Genomic DNA, 21,163 nt, shown 5'->3' on the forward strand with positions numbered 1-21,163 from the left:
ATTCCTACTTAGCTTACAAGTAGTTTTAGAAACCAATATTCACAAATTTTTCATAATTAATAGGAAAATGCTAACTTGTGCCCTTAAGGCAAGGCACAAGTTTAGAAAATAAGATCATATGATGAGACGAGTAGCACCGAAGGAGTACTACTAACCAGAAGATCCACAATTCAAACCCTCAGAACTAACTAAATTACTAACATACATTTGCCTATTGAAAAAAAGAAAGTAGATCATATGTAGCAGATTGCATGAAGTCACGAGCCATTATAAAAAAAAAAAAATATCATGCCAATTTATCATGACTGGAGATTATGTTTGCCAAATCAATGTTCTGCTTTAAAGGCATATTCAAACGACACAAAAACATAAACACTTATGAGCGTGGTGATTAAGGCTTAGCATATTTGACTATCAAATCATTCCTCTCAATCTCATAACATGATTCGTAATCACAGGGTTGATCAGTATGCTAAATTTTCAAACAAAACAACTTGTGACAAAACAGAAGTATACAAAACACTAGAAACATAGAGAGCCTCGGGTATCAAAACTCAAAATATAGCAAAGCTTTACTTTTCATACACGTGATTTAGCAATCAGATATAGTATAAGACACACTCGCTGAAACAATCAGATATTATTATGGATAATTAGAAAATTCAAGAAAGAGTACTTAAAGCTCAAAATCTGTGTGACAAAAATATGCCAATAAAACCTAATTGAGCGCAAAGACTGAAGCTTAATGGTAAAATCTAATAATAAAAACTTACAAAGATTATGTTCAATTGATAAAATTATATCAACTGCAACTAATGCCTAAGGCGGCAGGCAAACATTTAAATACAGCAAGGAATCTTCAAAGAAACCTTACCCTCCAATTCTAATTGGAACCTTTATCTTTGCCTTCTTCAGCAACAGCATCAGAAACCAAAGTCATAGGTCTCTGATCAATAACCTCATCAATAATCCCAAACTCCTTTGCCTCTTGAGCAGTCATAAAGTAATCCCTATCCATATTCTTCTGAATTACGTCAAGTGGTTGGCCAGTGTGCTTGACGTACAACTCATTCAGCGCATCCCACATTCGAACAATCTGCTTGGTATGAATTGCAATATCCTTTGCCTGGCCACTGTACCCACCAGAAGGCTGGTGAATCATGATTGTAGCATTCGGAAGAGCACGCCTCTGACCCTTGGCACCTGCACACAACAGAAGAGAACCCATGGACGCAGCCTGACCCAAACAGATTGTGTTGATCGGAGACCGAATGTACTGCATAGTATCATATATTGCAAGCCCTACACACATTTCCAGTGACACCAATTGTTAGGATCACAGTTCAACTCAACAATTTGTTAGCTAGCAGTTACATAAGCACTGTTAGTCCAACAGATTCATGACCCATTAGATCAAGGCTGCATTTGGATTGAGCCGTGAATAGTTTATTTGGACTTACCTAAGAGCATAAGCACTTGTGAGCAGTGAAACACTGATATAGACACGGATAACAGACACAACACTCATTCTGACACTTCAACACTGATAATAATTCGAGAAAATTAATTAATTGAAAGTAATCACACACGCCTTAGGTCAAAAATGTCAGTGCTGCATGGCTCGTGAGAGTGTTTGAGTGATCTTAAGAAACATCTTATGACATATTGATAAGGTGTTTTCAGCTAATTTTGATAAGTTATCCATGATATCTAATGAATATAACTTATAGCTCATATAAAAAGAATTTGACTATGTTTTGTCTCAGAAATTGGGCAGGGTTACAAAACCGGTTTGTAAGTGAAAGATGTCTCCCACTTGTAAACACATTTTCAGCTTATACCTCATCAAATGTAGGACTTTCAACATACTTAATTAAGTTGCTTATCCAAACAGGCTCCAAAGTAAATCTCAGGACAAGAATGGCATACAAACAAAAACAAACACAGGTTTACGCATGAAAGCATTGATAATTAATGGATTATGAGAATACATCAAAACGGGTTATCTTACATGAGATTTTAACAAGATGTAAGCAATTAAAGAGACATAAAAGACGATAAAAAGCTAATTCGTTACACATTCCTTCATTCATTCATTTGCAATTAACTCGTATGTATATAAACACTATTCTTCCAAAAGATTCATAACCTGTTACATGAAGGCTGCATTTGGATTTACTAGTGAATATATTACTTTGGTTTATCTACTAGCATAAGCACTTGTGAGAGTGTCTAAATGATCTTAAAGAAACAACCCACTACATGTCAATCATTTGTTTTCAGCTAATTTTGATAAGATCTCAACGATATCTTATACAAACAGCTTATGTAAAAACCATTTTACTATATATTGTCTCTGATTGTAGAAATAAATAACAACTTATATGATAAGCACTTTCTTACAGATTCTTTGATTGTAGAAATAATAACAACTTACATGATAAGCGCATTCTTAGAATTTGGGTTGGGTCTAACTTAAATCTACAAAACTGACTTGTAAGGTGAGACATGCCTATCACTTATCACTTGTATAAACACATTTTCAGCTTCTATCTCATCAAGGGTCTGCTTGGATTGCCTTATTTTTGAGCTTATGCAAAACAGTTTATGCAAATAAATAAGCTTTTATGTATTAATATGAAGCACAAACACAGACGGACACCGGACATGACACTGACACATTGACACCGATAAAATTTTGAGAAAATAACATAATTCAATGTAATCACAAGTGTCGGTGTTGTACACGACGTGGACTAGAAGTGTCGTGCAACAGAGTTATTCATAAGCTTGTCAAGGTAGTTTATGAAAAAACAGCTTCTGAAGATACAATTTTTGTTAACGAGAACTTATGAATTAACATAAAAGCTTATTTATTTGCATAAGCTCAAAAAATAAGCCAATCCAAATTGGCCCTTCAAACCAAACGAATGCCAAATGTGACACTTTCAACAGCTGAATTAAGTTTCTAATAATCCAAACAGGTTCCAAAGTAAATTTCAGGACAAGAATACCATACATATATAACAATAAAAAACACAGCTTTTACACACGAATTCATTTATAATTAAGTGATTACTGAGATATAACAAAATGGGTCAACAAAAAATAAGATTTTAATTCGCTATACACAATCAAACAGACATAAAAAACAATAAAAACGTGATGGGTATTTCCAGTACCTGCAGTAACAGCACCACCAGGAGAATTGAGATACATATTGATAGGTTTGGAAGGGTTTTCAGATTCAAGAAACAAAAGCTGAGCAACAACAACATGAGCAGTATCATCAGAGATAGGACCATTGATGCAAACGATGCGTTCTTTGAGAAGACGAGAGAAGATATCGTAGGCTCTTTCTCCTCGTGAAGAGGTTTCTATCACCATTGGGATAAGACTGTATGCTCGATTTCTGCATGGTGGGAATGAAGATTTTGTTCCGTTGAATAAGGTTTTTGTGATTCCCAATAAGCCTCGCATGGTGGGTGGTTCGTCGCAAAATCGCTGAGATTGGGTTTTGTGATTAGGGCTTGTCTTACCAAAACAGTGAAACAAACTGTAACACAACAACTGACACGCCAAGTACGCAGAGGTTTTCGTTTTCCTTTTTCCTATATTGTTTTTTATTTATTTTACTTTTAGGTTGAAAAAAATACTATAATGTTTTTATCAAAAAAATGTTGTTTTATCATTTTCTTTTTTTGCTAATAACTGTTTCATTTTCGTCAATGGGATTAAAAAAAATATTTAACATTATAGTCCTTAGTCAATCATTAACATTTGGTAATGAGAGCATTCGAATCAAATGATAAAAAATCTCAATGATTCTCAATTTGAATTAAGCTACGACAATGAAATAATGTTAAATTTACAGGGGTGAGATTTGTCACTTGATGGTTATATCAAGCTCGAGAGATTAATATCTACCATAGTGCAAAAAACATTCAGTTCAATCATAAATAAAATCATTTTAATCATATCTAATTTAAAAATTATACGATGATTTATAATATGTTGATGGTATAAAATATAATTTTGCAAATCCAATTGTTTGTTTAGTCGTAACTGGTCTGATCTTTACCTTGGAAGTTGTGATATTCAAGCCGCGCTAGTGCAATTAGCGAAAGTTAAATGTAAATACATTTGTAAGTGTTTTTTGAACCGTAAGATCTTCTCTGCATTGAACCAAAGCGTCATTCCTTATCCTAACTGTTTTTAGATTGATATTGGAGATTGACTTTAAACAAAAATTGTTTGTATTGACTATTCCACATTGTGATATTGTTTTTGTCTCGTTTGCTAACCGTTTTTTATCCCTTTTAGACACATAATGTGCTTTTGGGGTGACTTCAAAATATATAGTTTTTGACTTCTTAAAAAAATCATAGTAATTGAGGTGTCTATTTCTTTTAAGAAATGAACATGATCTCTACTCACAAATTCCATTCCAAAAAATTCAATCAACAATGAACATCCTTATTTAGGCTTTAATTCCAATATTATACACACTCAATTCTGTTTCTACATCACTCTGTAGTCTTTACTAACAAACTTCAAACATCTCTAATCACATAAAGAACTTTATATATGTTCCAAATATGAAACAAAAACTACAAAAATAATAATAATCAATAATAGCATCATCAGCCATTAGCATAATTATCAATTGATTTTAACCAATGATCAAATCCAAGTGTTTTTGAATTTCAGCAGCATCCCTCCTATAGAGATTAACTTTGATTCCATGCTTCATATACATAGTTAAAGCAATCTTTGGCTCAATAGGGTGATTCTCCACCACCTTCACATGATATCTATATATGATACTAGCAGCAACATATTTCATTTGATAGTATGCAAAATCTTTTCCTAAGCATAAACGCGGTCCACCGTTGAATGCTGTGAATTTGTACGCAGATTCACTCATAAAACGACCATCTTTTAACCACCTTTCCGGCTTAAACTCCCTGCAGTCTTTTCCCCATATGCTTTCCATTCTTCCCATTGCATAAATTGCATAGATCACTTTTGTACCTTTTTTTAGTACTGTTCCATCTGGGAATGTATCATCCTCAACTACCTACAAAAAGTCATACATTAATTGAACATGTTCAAGGGTTGTTAATAGTTGCATGCTTCCATATCCTCTAGCCACTAGGTGCATTTAATATGACTTTGAATTGTGTGAGATGTTCTACTTGTAATTGACAGATTTTCCAGGTTGGTGTTTTCCTATACAATTTGACTCTATTGCAGTAGTGATTATTTTTAGATTTTCAACACAATGTTTGAAATTTTCATTTATTATGATTATTTTATCTCATGTGCCTTGATTACAAGATGTGATTGTGACAGAGGATTAGTTAGGTAAATAGTGGTTGACAAAAGAATAATTATAGGTCTGGAGTATTTAATAAAAATATCCATTTTTATAAAAGGTAGAGATTAAAATTTGATAAAAAATTCATAGGAGCATAATTTTAAAATTGTAACTTTCAAATTTGAACATGACAGGTAAATAGAAACAATATTTTTCTTAAAAGGAATAGAGAGCAACTAATCAAAATTGAAATTGATAGTAAGTGACATATTAGTATGGATTAGAATGAAAAAGGAATGATGTGACAAAAACTGAAAAATTACCTCTTTGTGATCAACAGGAACAGAAGGGTATAATCTGAGAGTTTCAGATAAACAAGCATGCAAATAATCCATCTTTTTAATCTCTTCAGGCCTAAATATCAAAGAATTTTCAAATTCTTCTTTCTTTATATCATTTCTCTGACTCACCACCCTGCATATCTCTTCTAATATCTTCTCCTCTACTTCATCATTCTGATCAAGCAACCAAAAAAACCAACTCAAAGCCACAGAAGAAGTGTCTCTCCCAGCTAGTATAAAATTCACACATATATCCCTCAAAAACTTATCTGAATAAGCACTTCCATTCTCATCCTTCATCTTCATAAAAACAGTTAACAAATCTGATCTTTGTTTCTTTTCATCAACTTCCAAAGACAGTTCCTTTTTTCTAGTCCTTATGACATTCATTGCAAATTCATCAACCCCTTTAATTGATTTCTTGAGTTTTCTTTCTACACCTAAGTTAAGAAGCCTCATGAACTTCCAAACACACGTAGGCATGACGAAACGAAGCACCGTGGCTTCTGTTGCATCCTCAAAGGCTTTTGCAAATGGTATCTCAGGAAGTTTTTGACTCAAACAACCAGGATCAACACCAAAAGCTATCATACAAACATTATCAAAAGTTAGTCTTAAAAGAATGTCTTGAAGATCAGTGACAATCCTTTTATCAACGGATTCATCTAAAACAGGTAAGAGCCTTGAATGAACAAGCTCAAACAAAGAATCAGTTGTTAAATTTCTGAACTTGGTCGAATGAAACTCGATGCTCGCTGTTTTTCTTTGTTTTTGCCATGTTTCGTCGTCTGCACTGAATATACCATCTCCAAGTAAGTCTCTTACCATGTTTCTGAAGTAAGTTCCTTTAGGGAAGTTAATGAATTTGGTTTTGAGAAGGTGTTCGAGGTTTCGAGGATCAGAAGTGACTATGCAGTTGAGACTGCTGAAAGAAGGACCTTTGAATCTAAAAGTTCCATTTTGTTTGTTAAGAATGTCTGTGATCCATTCATACAAGTTGGTCCTTAGACCATTGATCAAAGAAGGTAACATGCCAAGAAAAGGCCAAGTAGGTAGGCCATGATGTTTTTTTTGTCTAAGTGAATGAATGATTATGAAGAGAGTAATTGCAATGAGAATTTCTAGGATTTGGATGTCATGTAAGAGGGAGAGACTAATGGAATAGACCATGTTGAAATTAAAATTTGCGGCGGCGAGAGGGGAGGAGGAGGAGTTGGAGGAGGTGAAGTTGATATTGGATGATTTGGTCATGGTGTTTGAAAGATAGGGAATGTGAAAATGCATGTTGTAAGGACTGATAATAATGCTAATATTGATGGTGTTGAGCATAAGTCATATATGTATGTTAGTTATAACATATGAGGTGTGTTTTCTTGGCGTGGTTGATTTTGCATAAGTGGTTTGATTTGGTGAGCTGAAATGTTTGCAAGTTGGGTTTTGATTTGAAGTGTATCCGAGGAATAGTTCATTTTAGGAATGTTTGCTTGTTGGTACAGATTATATGGTAAAAGGAATTTATGTAGGGTGGAAGGTTTGAGTGTCAAATAAGAGTTTGCCAAAGGGATTTGTAGGATGGGAAGTTGATGAGGCGGATTACCTAAGCAGGAGTTTGTTTGCAAAATTCTAGTAGTGTTACAAGTTTCTTTAAGATTATTGCTTATAAGTATAAGTATGAATATTCATTTGTTTGTTTTAAATATATAAAATCATTATAAATTTTAAGAGAATGTTAATGAGTGTTTTTAGAACATCTTCAATAGTGTTTTTATTAAAAAATTGTTTAAGTACACGTGTGTATATCATTTATTTATATTTTTTTAACTTAAATGTCTAAATAAGTATTTAATCACTACATTCCAACATCTACAAAAAAAGCTACTTAATAGATCTCGTAAATAATTTTATATCATTACATTTTGACAATAAATTATTTGCTAAATCATAATTATGTCATTTACGAAATGTTAAATTATAAAATTATGCAAGGGTGGCCCCCTGAGCATGGACCGAGGAGGCGGCAGCCCAGGGCACCATATTTTCAAAGGCACCAAATTTTATATTTTACCTATATATATATATATATATATATATATATATATATATATCTTAAACGAGAATTTTATATTATTTAAATTATGTAAAATAAAATACTTGCTAACCAAGTTATAGAGGCATTACAAAGTAAAAATTAATAAATACACGTGATTAAATAAAATATTGAATAAAATCAATTAATTACATCCATAAATTGGGCACTAAAAATCTGACTCTTAAATTTTCGATACTCTACGTCATTATTCTAATTTTAATGCCCCAATCATGGATGTAATTAATTGTTTTTTTTTTCAATATTTTACAGTGATTGACGAATATAAACATTGAATTATAATTCATGTGCACTATTGTGTAAAACATGTTCTTTTTAGCTACTCAATTATCAAATATCGAGTGTAGACTTTGGAGCATGTATCCTAATTTAGAGACACTTGGTTCACATGTTTAGGATTCATACTCGTGCTCTTTTTGCATAGTAATGTCAAATAAAAACGTGCAATAATCTTCCTGTACATTTATTTTATCCTTGTGTAGTTTTGTATCAGATTCTAATACTCATACTTACCGTAACTAACTTGGGATGTGTTGAGCAAAGCACTCCTTTGCTTAATAAAGAAGCGTTCCATTAAGTTAAGGCGATTAAGAAAGCAGTACAGAGAGAGAATGTTCAACTATATGTTTTAGAAATCTATTTTTCTTAGTATACGTTATTTACTCAAATTTTGTTTATATTTTATTTTGGATGGCATGAATTCAAGTAAACATTTTGTAAAACTTCTTAGTTTTTTTTTTTTTTTTTACAAGATAAAGACAAAATATGTAAGGAATTTTTATATCCTAAAATATAGCGGGTACCTAATACCCTAATAAATTAATTTATGACGGATGAATTTATAGCGGATAACTGATAACCCTAATAAATTAATTTATGACCGATAAATTTATAGCGGATAACTGATAAATCAACTAATAAATTTATAGCGGATAACTGATAAATCAACTAAAATTTATAGAGGATAACTGATAAATCAACTAAAATTTATAGCGGATAACTGATAAATCAACTAATAATTGATAGTGAATAAGTTAATTTTTTGGTGGTGGCCGGGGTTTGAACCCCGAACCTTACATATTATGTATTGTCCCAACCAATTGAACTTAGCTCACGAGGACAGTCCCAACCAACTGAACTTAGCTCACGAGGACAGTGAATAATTGGTGGTGGTCGGGGTTTGAACCCCGAACCTTACATATTATGTATTGTCCCAACCAACTGAACTTAGCTCACGAGGACAGTCCCAACCAACTGAACTTAGCTCACGAGGACAGTGAAGGTGGTGGTCGGGGTTTGAACCCCGAACCTTACATATTATGTATTGTCCCAACCAACTGAACTTAGCTCACGAGGACAGTCCCAACCAACTGAACTTAGCTCACGAGGACAGTGAATAAGTTAATTGATTGAATTTGTAGTGTTTTTTGGTGGTGGCCGGGGTTTGAACCCCGGACCTTGCATATATTATGCATTGTCCATGCCAACTGAGTTAAGCTCACGATGACAGAATTTGTAGTGTTTAATTAATAAAATTAACAATTGAATTAACTTTTTTTTTTGAGGGAATAATTGAATTAACTTTAATGACATTCAAAGATATGTTGGAAAAAATGACAAACTATAATCTACTTAACGTAGTTTATTATTTATTTATTTTTAGCACTACGGCTGTGTTTGGTAACACAAAAAAGCTAGCTTATAACTTCTTAGATTAGCTTATAAGCTTGTTGGATGAAAACGTGATGTGTTTAGTAACAAACTTTTCTCACGAGCTTATAGTTTTTTTTTGAGAAGCTATTTCAAGTAGCTTTTGAGCTTATAGCTGGTAGTTTTTTATATTTTCTTCCAATTTTAACCCTATTAATTTAAATTAGTTAATTTTAATAAAACAACTACCCCATGTTCATGTTTATAACTACCACGTTTTTTCCCTTAAAGAAAATAAAAAAGAAAAACTGCCACGCTTTTTTCTAAGGAACGTTATATATATGTATTTTTTGTTAAAGAAATGCTTTATATATTGTTATAACTAGCCTACTGTACACCAAACAATAAATAATTGGCCTATTATACGTTGTAAAATTTTATATATTCTAGCTCACATTTTGTTTCCTCCTTCCTCTTATTTTTGAGATTCATAAAAGCAGAGATCAAAATTGTCGGTTAAATTTCTTTGAGGATTAAAAGTTGAAGAAATTTTTTATGGAGACTAAGACCAAAAGTTTGAATATTTATAGGGAACACAAAAACATATTTAATCATATATTAAAATATTAAAAAAATAAATACATTAGAAAAAATGTGTGTGTAATATATATATATATATATATATATATATATATATATATATATATAACTTAAAAAAAAAAACATGTCCTTTAATGTCATTTTATACTTATCAGTCACTTCAACAACTAATTTTACCAAACACATTATTTTTAAAAAGTGAGCTTTTTAGCTATAAGCTATCAGCTATCAGCTAGCTTTTCAGCTATCAGTTAGCTTATCAGCTACCAGCTAGCTTATACCTTATTTTTACCAAACAGAGTCTACGTAGTTTATTATAAAACGCTATAAGTTAGAAAGAAAAAAAAGTTAGTTATTACAAAATAGATTTATTATCAAACAGAGCATTAGCAGGATTAGGAAGGAAGGAACGTGGATTAGGCGGAAAGGAATGTTGCTCACCTAATACAGACCACATATATGTTATTTCCAAAAGGTTCTTGTTACTCAAATGTTCTTGTCTTGACTCCCAACTTTAATCTTACACAAAACCCATTATATTATTTAACTTACTAGACCAGATATTTATTTTATTTCATTTGTATAAATAATAGATAGAGTAATGATAACAATTATCAACACAATCCCCGTGAGCATAGCTCAGGTAGCAGGGACATACATTGTTATATGCAGGGGCCGAGGTTCGAACCCCGGACACCCCACTTATTCACATTAAAAAAGGTGAATTCTAACCATTAGACTACTTGACAAAACAAAAAACTAACCATTAGACTACTTGACAAAAAACAATTATTAGCACAAAAAAGAGTAATGATAACAAATTATTATTTTATTAGCAAAATAAAATAACAAAGGATGGATGATCTCCTGGGAAGTCTTTGTGTTGCACCTCTTTTTGCTAAAATTTCGTGTTCTTTTTGTTAATTAGCGTAATTTTACGTTGTTTTTGAAAAATAAATTTCGATTGTATTTCATTTTTTTCGTTAATTAACGCAACCTAACACTCTATTCTTTAATTAGCGTAATTTGAAGTCTTTCATGAAAAATAAACTTTTAAATTCATATATACAATTACAACGCTTTACTTTTAGGTGCGATCATACCAGCACTAATGCACCGGACACCCCACTTATTCACATTAAAAAAGGTGAATTCTAACCATTAGACTACTTGACAAAACAAAAAACTAACCATTAGACTACTTGACAAAAAACAATTATTAGCACAAAAAAGAGTAATGATAACAAATTATTATTTTATTAGCAAAATAAAATAACAAAGGATGGATGATCTCCTGGGAAGTCTTTGTGTTGCACCTCTTTTTGCTAAAATTTCGTGTTCTTTTTGTTAATTAGCGTAATTTTACGTTGTTTTTGAAAAATAAATTTCGATTGTATTTCATTTTTTTCGTTAATTAACGCAACCTAACACTCTATTCTTTAATTAGCGTAATTTGAAGTCTTTCATGAAAAATAAACTTTTAAATTCATATATACAATTACAACGCTTTACTTTTAGGTGCGATCATACCAGCACTAATGCACCGGATCCCATCAGAACTCCGCAGTTAAGCGTAAAAAAAGAGTAATGATAACAAATTATTATTTTATTAGCAAAATAAAATAACAAATTAGTTAGAACAATTTATGGGCGCGTTTGTTTCAGGTTTTTTTCAAAAAAAAATATATTTTTATCCTTAAAAAAATCACTTTTTTCATTTTTAAGTGTTTGTTTAGGATTTTTAGAAAAATCATTTTATCAAAAAAATCACTTTTGTATTGAGGAAGTCTTCTGTGGTTACAATCATTTAGACACGATATTTAGCCATATCAAAAGAGAAAAGAGAAAAGAATAAATAATGTGTATTTTTAAAATAATTAAATAATATATATTTTGATGTTTGCGTGGACAAAAAAATCTAGAAATTATATTATTAAGAAATTATGTTTCAAAAATTTCTGATTTAACATTTTAAAAAAAAGTGAAGGTGTATGAGTAAACTTTGGAGATGCTAAAAGCAAATCCTAGGTTTTGGTACTAGAAAAAATGTTTCAGTCCTAACATATGTTTTTGTCGGAAAAAAAAAAACATCATCAAAGATTAACAGCTGCAAAAAAAAAAAACAGTAGTTTTGGTCGATTTCACAAGCGTTGCGTCAAGGGTGGCTATGGTGGTGATTGTTCCCTGAGCTCTTCGCTTTCAAAGGTTCCTTTTTTACTCTTTTCACCTCTGATTAGTTAATACCCACATTCTATTTTTCTGTTTTACTCGTTAAATTAGTTCTAATGTTCTTATTGAAATTTGAACCTGGTGCTGTGTTGAATATTGGAGTTTTTTTCTTTCTTTCTTTTTTTTTTTATAATGAAAAAATGGGTTTAGTTTTTTATTTATCTGGTACAACAGTTCTATGTATTTTGAAAGATGAAAAATGATATTTTTAATGAATGAAGTTTTAGACCAATATTCTTTTAAGGGAATCACATTGGATTTAGTTTGCTAAAGTTATAGGTTTTGAATTTTGTGAATGTTATTATGATGATGCTACTACATTGATGAGGAATAAAGATGAAACATGTAAGGAGAATGGGTTAGGAATAAATATTCTCTCAACTGAGATAATAGAACTGAATGCAATTCGTATTCAACAAGAGTAGGGCTGGTGATGAACCGGGCCAACTCAAACATAGTTCGGAACTCGAATCGACAATTAGCTCAGTTGAGCGGCTTCCAAGGTTGTCGATGATATACTGCAGAAAATAACAATTTGTTTAAATTCGATTGCAATATAGTCTGCTACAGTTGTTATTTGACAACACTTAGTACTAAATCGCGTAATTGACAATATGTGTAGTAGCGCTATGGGCGACAACCTGATTGTATCGAGGGAGAAAGGGTTATTAAAGAGGTAGTGTCACATTGATAGGTTGCTTAGAAGATGTTTATAGAAACGTTGTGTTTCTGTATTACCAGTAACCTTCTTATTTTTGTTGTTATTTTAGTTTATTTATCTCCGCTTGAGCTGTCCATTATTTTATATAGCCCAAATTAATTTTCTGCTGATGTCATTTATTTTCTTACTCAAGTAGCCACCTTATAACTGATTGTGAGCCATTCTTTTACCTGACAGTACATTTCTGGCATCTAAAACTATTGTGTGAACATACATGCGTGGTTGTCAATAGGAGCGTCCTTTTCCCTCAAATCAGATGGCTTTTTTATTTCAGAAATTTCAAGAGGTATCTTCTTATCTTATGTATGAATTGAAAAGTAATTGCTTTTTTGCTGCGAATATGCCAAGATATGTATAAACGATAACAATTGTAAAAATGATGTTTTAATCTTGCTGCCCTGATAAATGGCAAATGGTCTTGACTGAATAAGGAAAGCTCATTCAGAGCATAATATCTTTTGTTCAACCAGTAGAGTAAAATCCACTGTACTAGAAAAAACCTATACGATGGATGTCTGATATCTTAATTTTTTACGGTTATAGTATTAGACAGTGCTTGCAGAAATTATGTTTTACCGTTTCTCTTCAGCTTTACGCTAATCTAAAGTTTAGTTTTTTATATCTGTTGTGCATCCTTTGAAGTTTATTACAAAAGTCTTGGTTTAAATTTTGTTTCCAGGCTGTGAAAACCCTTGCGAAAAGTCCCACTTTTTCTTTTGCCAGGGATCCAAGACAACTACAGTATGAAATTGATCTTAATCGTTTGTTCCTTTATACAAGGTAAGTGTGCATCTGTTGTCTGCATTTAAAATTAAAGGGTGCGTTAAACTTGCTTCCTTTTTTTTTTCTCCTATCCTCTTCCTTATTTATTTCTACCTTACTGTGTAATGCAACGTATTGCTGTTTGCATTGGTTTCGCACATGCATAAATATTTTTTATAAACTAAGACTCATACGATCCTTCTCATTTAATCATCCCATCGTTACTTTTGATGATATCTTACGCTGTAGAATAGATGGAAAAGGGTAAAGAGAGATAGAAAAAGCCCACAATATTTCACTAGTTATTAGCACCTCCATTCCAAAACCTTAGTTGTTTAAGCATTTTAGCTTCGTTTCAAAACTCTGGGTCTTTTAGAAACCAAAGATACATATACATTTGAGTTTTGCCATTTTTCTTCCGCCATAGGCAACCAGTGAGATTGTTTGCCAAGGGGAAACTCTACTTCTCCCTTTGCTCCATTATAAGTAGTATCAGGTTATTTCACCATTATAATAAATGAAAGAAAGAGAACAATAGTTTTATCAAAATATTCTTACTTATTAAACATTGGTGTATTCACCACCATTATCATAAAATACCAATTAGAGTACAATGATTTGAGAGTGATGCACATAATATTTACTATTGGAATAAAATAATTAATGCCACAATGAAGAGATAAATTGACACTGAATTTGGAACTTCTTTCGTTGCAAATATGACACTTATTATTATGGCAGAGTAGTATGCTTTCTTTAAAATGAAGAATGTGTTATGAACCTTTGTATAGACATGGAAGGACCTTTCCTGTGGCCTATTGTGATAGAGAAATAGATATGCCCTAGACAGTGACCCTTCTAAGGATACTAAAAATGAGAGAATACTTGTTAGTTGTTTCATTTCTTTTTTGTTGAATACAGTTTTTCTTAAGACTGTTAATAGTAAAGGAAAGAGATCCTGAATGATAGGATTATGCTGATTATATTTAACCTATAAAGTAAAGAAAATAAAACAACTAAAGAAAATAGAATTAAACAATCAAGGAAACAAAACAAAAATCTGATTAGGTTGCCGTCTTCTCTCTCTATTATTGCCGCCTACAAAAGCATCCACAACACCGCTACTCTTCTCGGCTTTGAGCTTGTCCTCAAGCCCAAACTCTGGATATTCTTCTTGGAAGTGGTCAACCGGTTCCCAAATGGCATCTTCTTGAGGATATCCGGGCCCAGTGCTCTAACCGCTCCTGTTCCTGCGGTTGATTCTAGTGCAAAGAATAGGATGAGGAGTTGGTAAGACTTTTCCGTCACATATGGGTGGCAAATTGGCAATTCTCTTACAACAGTTGGTTAGGATCCTTCATACTCTTTGAGGAGAGGCACATGGAACGCACCATGTCTTCTATTGTCTGCAAGTAACCCAAGCTTGTATACAACAGGTCCACTTTGGCCATGGCCCCAAAAGAAAAGGAAATACTTCAGGAGAAGCTTGTGACGGTTCTGTTTAGACATTGTCAGCTGTCAATATGATTGAAGTTGCAGCCATACCTAATCCCCATCTGTCAAACCCAACTTTCTATGCCTCAGTTTAGCAGCCATAAACAATATGATTTAAGTTGCGGGCAGCCATTCCCAATCCCCATCGTCAACTGTCAATATGATTGAAGTTGCAGCCATACAGATAACATTCCGAGATTTTCATATTTATAACTGAGCTACCCCCCAAGTTCCAACCGACCAGAATGTTATGGACATGGTCATTGATCCACAATGGATCCGACCATTTCCTAGATTGCCCTTTCATAGAACCATTGGATATCACTTTAGATGTTAATAAAATATATGGCTAATATTGTCTTTTGTGGTTGGTGACGATGAATGCGGCTTTTTTGGGTGCTTCATTTTATGATTTCACAAGAAATTGTTATCGATTTGATGTTGTTGTAAGTTTATATGTATTTGATGCCGATTTTTTCAATTTTGTTGTGCATATGATTTTTAAAATTTTAACATCTTAACATGTTTTGCTCATGCAAAGATTTGAATCTCCAGCTACAATAGATTGGGGAAGAATGCTAGTGAAGCAGATGCAGAAGAGATTATTGAAATGGCCACCAAAGCCTCTGTTGTTGATCAACAAATGGTAGTACAAGAAAATGTTCATTCTCAAATTAAAGCATTTTGCACATTTATGGATGAAGTTTTCCTTCCAAATGAAAAGAAGGTGAATGACGTCTCCTTCGAGTTATCTCAACAAACAAAGATTTTACCTCAACATAGTGATCTTAGATCTGCCAATGGTAAGTGTGTGACCCACCAACTAACAATCCTGGTTAAATATACCTATTCTACAGTCACTATGAAATGTTACTGTCAAATTTTATAAATGTTGCCTAATTTACTCTATTCATTTGCTATTGATGTATTGCACAGGTGTCCCGAAACAAAGATCGATAAGCCAAGTTGAACTATCACAGAAACTAAAGGATGAACTTGGCTACACGCTTAATGTTAAACCTTCTCAAATATCTCACAAGGACGCTGGCCAAGGTCTATTTTTAGATGGTGTAGTAGATGTTGGTGCCGTAGTAGCCTTTTATCCTGGTGTAGTCTACTCTCCAGCTTATTATCATCATATTCCTGGATATCTTGATGAGCAGAACCCCTATTTGATTACAAGACATGATGGGAATGTCATTGACGCCCAACCTTGGGATCTCGGAGGTGACGAGAAAGAATTGTGGAATGGTAGAAAAATGGTAGATGAGAAAGGCTCTCAAGTAGATAATAGTAATGATGTACTGGAGCGCAGAAATCCATTAGCCTTGGCACATTTTGCTAATCACCCTTCAAAAGGGATGCTTCCAAATGTCATGATTTGCCCTTATGACTTTCCATTGATTGAAAATGACATGAGAGCTTATATTCCTAATATATTATTTGGAAATGCAACAGAAGAAAATATGAAAAGATTTGGCAGTTTCTGGTTCAAATCTAGAGTTCCAAGAAATAATGAATCACATGTTCCTACTACCCTGAAAACTGTTGTTTTGGTAGCAACTAGGGCTCTTCAAGATGAGGAACTTCTCTTGAACTACAGGCTGAGCAACACGAAGCGGTGTCCTGAATGGTATGCTCCAGTAGACGAAGAAGAGATTATAAAAGAGTGAAATTAGCCAACAACTTGATGAAATCGCGGTGGCTAAATGAAATCATTTATTCTTTTCCATTATTTGTACATCATCTCAAAGTTGTTAGAATGAGGTCATGTCTTTTCTGTGATTGATGAAGCATGATATATGACCAAATTTTGAAGTTTTGATTTTGGTTATTTACTTATTTTAGATGTCAAAATCCACATCTAACATTATAATTAAACTAAACAGATCAAGGTAGGATTTGGTAGAAGTGTTTGAGAAGAAAAGTGGAGATGATATGAGTTATATTTTACAGGTGGTTCATTTTAAGATTGAGATTGCCAACATTATTTGTTTTCATTTCGTTGGAAAAGAGGAACCTGAAGAACATAATGTATATGTGCCATTTAACAAACATGTATAAAACTGGTAGAAGCACCAAAAACAATGAAGCATCTACCATCTATTTTCTTTCAATGTAAAACTTGTTTCTTTTCTTAGGTAGCCGAGAATTGAATGAATGACATTACAGTTTTGAGATGTTTAAAACTGAAAATACACTCCATCAAAAGATAATTAAAACATTTAATACTTTCGTTGAACAATGTAAAATATTTTTTCGTTGAACTATTAGGAACACTTCTAGAGGATTATTAAACAAGATATCTAAAAAGAGATGTCAGAATCAACACCACTTAAAGAACCAGACTTGATTTATAGTTCTTTGATGCATTAAGTGGAGGGTCAATTGTTTGTATTATTATGTAATGTGTAATGTAGGCTTATGGTTCCCTCGGTTTTCAGTCAACTTCAAGTGGTTGACACTTTCACTATCATACCATCTAAATAGGGATAAAAGTGCCCGAACAAGTGATCAAATAAGCAATATTTAAACTCAGAAAATGAAGCTAATCAACTAACACCAACCAATTTACTTTCGAAACATGCCAATCTTCAAGATTGCAATGTATCATATAAAATACTCATATCTGCCAGACCACCAGAAGTCAACTATTAAATCACGGGATTTAGAGTAAACTAAACAAGTAGAGAGAATGATAATGATAATATTTTCATTTACAATGAATATCAAAGCTAGGAAGACTGTGGTATGCTGGCTCGGGCTGCACGCCTTTCTAGTGCCTTCAACCTATTTGCTTCCATACGGGCTCTCTGCTCTGCTGTTATCTCAGCACTGCTGGACAGACTGGTTCCATTATTTGGGACTTCATTTGATGTCTTTTCAGTTGTGCTACTTTTGGGATCAGTACTCGCAGAAATCACATTTTGCACGGGCTGAGAAGGTTCCTGCAATAGAAAGGCATTACAAACTTAGGATCAGATCCTTGTTTACGATTTGGTTTATCACTAAATAGAAGTGATAATGGCATCTTACATGCTGACTTCATAACAAAGGAATAATTACAAGAAATCTAGAGACTTAAGAAGGAAAAAAAAAGTATAAACCAGACGTTCAAATAGTCTCTAATGAAAGAATACAACAGTCTTGAGAGATTAATGTTTACCCTTGTATCATTAATAACACACTTCTGGATAAGGATAAAAACTAAATCTGACTGACTTAAACATTTGCCAAACAATTCAGATTACTCACAAATTTGTGAGAATGGTCATATAATGAAGACGTTACCAAAAGTGTTTTAACAGATTTCCTTTCACAAAAGAAAATGTTCATATGTGTTTTAACAAAGAAACAAATAGATCTTCTTACATGATGATACTTAGCAAAGAAATTAAACTCACTTCGGTAGCTTTATCATATATATCATTGAACAAATCTTCTTGAATGTCGTTAACAGTTTCAGGTTCTGCAAACATCTCATTCTCTTGATGACTTGCTTCCCCATTTTCTGCAGATACAGCAAAATCCAATATAGGGATACTTAGCAAAGATACTTAATAAAATAAATAAAATCTAATTAGTTCTTTTGGTCGAACTTTATAGCAATATTCCAGTGAACTATATGGAATCAGTTGGCTACCCTGTTTGAAATATGAATCAGTTCGAAGTTTTCCAAAATCAATGTATTCCTTCATTTTGTCTACCTATGGTTGGCCAGTGAGCTTCAATGATCAAATTGTCAATTGTTGGTTGTAATCTCTCTGGCAATTAACATTTAAAAATTCACATACAATTGAAAAAAGGAAAATTAAGAGGAAGGCGTTCTGGGTAAGGATATTTCTGAACAACTTTATAACAGGTGATTAATTCAATAAATGGTACTTGTCGACATTGTTAAATTGTTGAGTTGATAATTGTTTCTAGACTAACTTTACTATAGGATGTTGTTGTTCTCTAAGTTTACAACCACATATCTAAGAAAATACCTATTAATTCAAACGCAAGCAATGTATTTTGAGTTTGAGACCTTGATAGCGAAGTGCAAATACATTGATAGTAGATTACCTTGTTCACCATCTGGGATGCTGTCGTCCACAACTGGTGGTTCACGCAACTTCGATGGATCCCCACCATTTGCAACTCTTTCTCTTAATTCTCTAAGGCTAGTCTGGTTAGAGGACGTAAAAATAAATGTTAAACACAAAGTTTGAACAAGGACATGCAAGTATGCAACAAACACACTCTTTCAACAGATATAAAGCCATAGGGAGAGAGATACAGAGCAATGGCAAATCATATCAATGTGAGTGTATAAAAGCATAAAAACATAGCAGAGGAATTGGAACACTTATATACTTGTATCGTGCATGTACCAATTGAAAGAAAAATATGCATTAGTTGAAGATGATTGATGGAAAATAGTTATGGAAACACAGATGTTGAGTTTATAAATTAAATAAGTCAATGTCACATCCTCTTTGCATACACGTGACTAACATGCATATTCAACAGCAAGAAACTACTTCCTACAACAAGCAAATAGCCGACAGTTAATCCCTTTTAACGGCAATTGGGGACAATGGCGGTCTCCTAGAGTTGACTCACGAGTAAAATAATAGTTGCAGCCAAAGTCCTTATTTTTAAGCTTCGTTATTATTGGTGGCCAAGTAACTGTCAGGCCCCTAATCATATTTGTACTCATCTTCAATTACACTCAAAATTTTGGCACCTGAACACTAATCCACTGAACTTTTAACCTTCTGACATTATGCTAGAAATTTGGCAAATCTCTCTCTTCATTTCAATCACTCAAGCACTGGTACGTTTACCATAAAGTTCATTCTTATCAATACACTTATTTTGCTTAAACCTACCAGATTATACTGAAATCACTAAAAGTATTATGCTTTGCAGCATATTAGAAGACAGTCAATCCGAATATTTGATCAATATGACAATAAAAAAAAATCCTTTCAATACCACAAAACACCTTCAAAATCAACATATAGAAAAACCATTGAATTTCAAACTATGTCAAAAAAAGACCACCCAATCCTAAATTAAATAGTTGCTAAATTTAAATAATTATGTACAATTCAACATTGAAGAAAGCACTAACCTTAACACGCCTAGTAGCAGCAACTTTCTCAACTTTATTGACAAATTGATTGAAAGAGTAATAAGGTAGCAAACGAGAGTGCCAGTCAGAGTATAAGTCAAGCAACTTACCCAAATCACGAACCTAACAAACAATTAAGTGATTGCGGTTAATATTAATCGAAAATGAATTAACAATTAATTAAGAAAAAGATGAGATTAATTACAACCTCATGGCCGCGACCGTGGTATTTGAAGTTGCGAGGGAAATAGCGAAGAACGTAACCAAGGCCGTCATCAGAGAGAAGAAGCTCGGGAGTGAGTTTGGGACGGGTGCGAGGGGGCTTTTTGGGCTTTTCGACGGCGGATCTGGGTCCAGAGGGTTTGAAGGTGGAGGTAGGTGGTGGTGGTGGATCGGCGGTGGAGGTGGTGGTGTTAGGGTTTGGATTGGGATTGGGGGCAGTGAAAGGACAGTCGCGTGACCAGTGACCTGGTCTGCCGCATTTGTAACAACCTGTTGCTGTTCCGGATCCTGACATTTTCTCTTCTCTTCTTTCCTTCTCTCTCTGTCTCGAATGTGTATTGAAAATGGGATTTATCAAAGATGAGATTTTGCTCTGGTACTTGCGCGGGAAATGGCGGGAAAATCATTAGGTTTTTTTAAAGGAAAAAAATACTTAAATACAACTAGAACGCCGATCCGTGCATCGCACGGGTCTCACGGGGTTAGCTTTAGGGGTTAAGTTTTAGTAAGTAAGATGTTTCAGAAAATAGAAGAGATAAATATGAAATAGTTGTTTCGGAAAATAGAAGAGATAAATATGAAATATGATCAATAA

At 33.2% G+C, this 21,163-nt stretch overlaps 4 protein-coding genes across 5 annotated transcripts; 1 reads left to right on the forward strand and 3 right to left on the reverse strand.

Moving 5' to 3' along the window:
- Window positions 1-621: 621 nt before the first annotated feature.
- On the reverse strand, window positions 622-3,584 carry NCLPP7 (nuclear-encoded CLP protease P7). Its single transcript, XM_085702897.1, has 2 exons — window positions 3,183-3,584; window positions 622-1,302 (listed from the first exon to the last, which is right to left on the reverse strand). Exons 1-2 carry the CDS (start codon window positions 3,478-3,480, stop codon window positions 884-886), a joined length of 717 nt encoding a protein of 238 aa, XP_085559023.1. The 5' UTR covers window positions 3,481-3,584; the 3' UTR covers window positions 622-883.
- Window positions 3,585-4,423: 839 nt separating this feature from the next.
- CYP86B1 (cytochrome P450, family 86, subfamily B, polypeptide 1) lies at window positions 4,424-6,972 on the reverse strand. The gene is made up of 2 exons (XM_085702896.1): window positions 5,644-6,972; window positions 4,424-5,080 (listed from the first exon to the last, which is right to left on the reverse strand). The coding sequence occupies exons 1-2, from the start codon at window positions 6,943-6,945 to the stop codon at window positions 4,673-4,675; spliced, it is 1,710 nt and encodes a 569-aa protein (XP_085559022.1). The 5' UTR covers window positions 6,946-6,972; the 3' UTR covers window positions 4,424-4,672.
- Window positions 6,973-12,145: 5,173 nt separating this feature from the next.
- LOC146931400 (uncharacterized) lies at window positions 12,146-17,194 on the forward strand. Of its 2 annotated transcripts, none has more exons than XM_085702900.1 (5): window positions 12,146-12,223; window positions 13,146-13,254; window positions 13,648-13,748; window positions 15,766-16,027; window positions 16,161-17,194. In XM_085702900.1, exons 4-5 carry the CDS (start codon window positions 15,835-15,837, stop codon window positions 16,895-16,897), a joined length of 930 nt encoding a protein of 309 aa, XP_085559026.1. In that variant the 5' UTR covers window positions 12,146-12,223; window positions 13,146-13,254; window positions 13,648-13,748; window positions 15,766-15,834; the 3' UTR covers window positions 16,898-17,194. The 2 variants fall into 2 exon arrangements, with proteins under 2 accessions (XP_085559026.1, XP_085559024.1); XM_085702898.1 differs by having other exon boundaries at window positions 15,780-16,027.
- A 573-nt stretch (window positions 17,195-17,767) lies between these two features.
- Window positions 17,768-20,921, reverse strand: LOC146931401 (zinc knuckle (CCHC-type) family protein). Its single transcript, XM_085702901.1, has 5 exons — window positions 20,555-20,921; window positions 20,347-20,469; window positions 19,293-19,395; window positions 18,629-18,735; window positions 17,768-18,172 (listed from the first exon to the last, which is right to left on the reverse strand). Exons 1-5 carry the CDS (start codon window positions 20,861-20,863, stop codon window positions 17,960-17,962), a joined length of 855 nt encoding a protein of 284 aa, XP_085559027.1. The 5' UTR covers window positions 20,864-20,921; the 3' UTR covers window positions 17,768-17,959.
- Window positions 20,922-21,163: the final 242 nt, after the last annotated feature.

This window comes from Medicago sativa, chromosome 4, assembly GCF_051527215.1.
Source record: "Medicago sativa cultivar Bolivia chromosome 4, Bolivia_mono, whole genome shotgun sequence".
Lineage (NCBI taxonomy): Eukaryota > Viridiplantae > Streptophyta > Magnoliopsida > Fabales > Fabaceae > Medicago > Medicago sativa.

Coding starts and splice junctions, on each gene's coding strand:
- NCLPP7 (XM_085702897.1), bottom strand. CDS start 3,480: ATGCGAGGCTTATTGGGAATCACAAAAACCTTATTCAACGGAACAAAA. Junction 1,303..3,182: donor TGGTGGTGCTGTTACTGCAG/GTACTGGAAATA, acceptor AAATGTGTGTAG/GGCTTGCAATATATGATACT.
- CYP86B1 (XM_085702896.1), bottom strand. CDS start 6,945: ATGCATTTTCACATTCCCTATCTTTCAAACACCATGACCAAATCATCC. Junction 5,081..5,643: donor TTCCTGTTGATCACAAAGAG/GTAATTTTTCAG, acceptor GACTTTTTGTAG/GTAGTTGAGGATGATACATT.
- LOC146931400 (XM_085702898.1), top strand. CDS start 13,225: ATGGCTTTTTTATTTCAGAAATTTCAAGAG. Junction 13,255..13,647: donor TATTTCAGAAATTTCAAGAG/GTATCTTCTTAT, acceptor TTTTGTTTCCAG/GCTGTGAAAACCCTTGCGAA. Junction 13,749..15,779: donor CGTTTGTTCCTTTATACAAG/GTAAGTGTGCAT, acceptor TTGAATCTCCAG/CTACAATAGATTGGGGAAGA.
- LOC146931401 (XM_085702901.1), bottom strand. CDS start 20,863: ATGTCAGGATCCGGAACAGCAACAGGTTGTTACAAATGCGGCAGACCA. Junction 20,470..20,554: donor ACCACGGTCGCGGCCATGAG/GTTGTAATTAAT, acceptor ATTGTTTGTTAG/GTTCGTGATTTGGGTAAGTT. Junction 18,173..18,628: donor TATATGATAAAGCTACCGAA/GTGAGTTTAATT, acceptor TTTCTATTGCAG/GAACCTTCTCAGCCCGTGCA.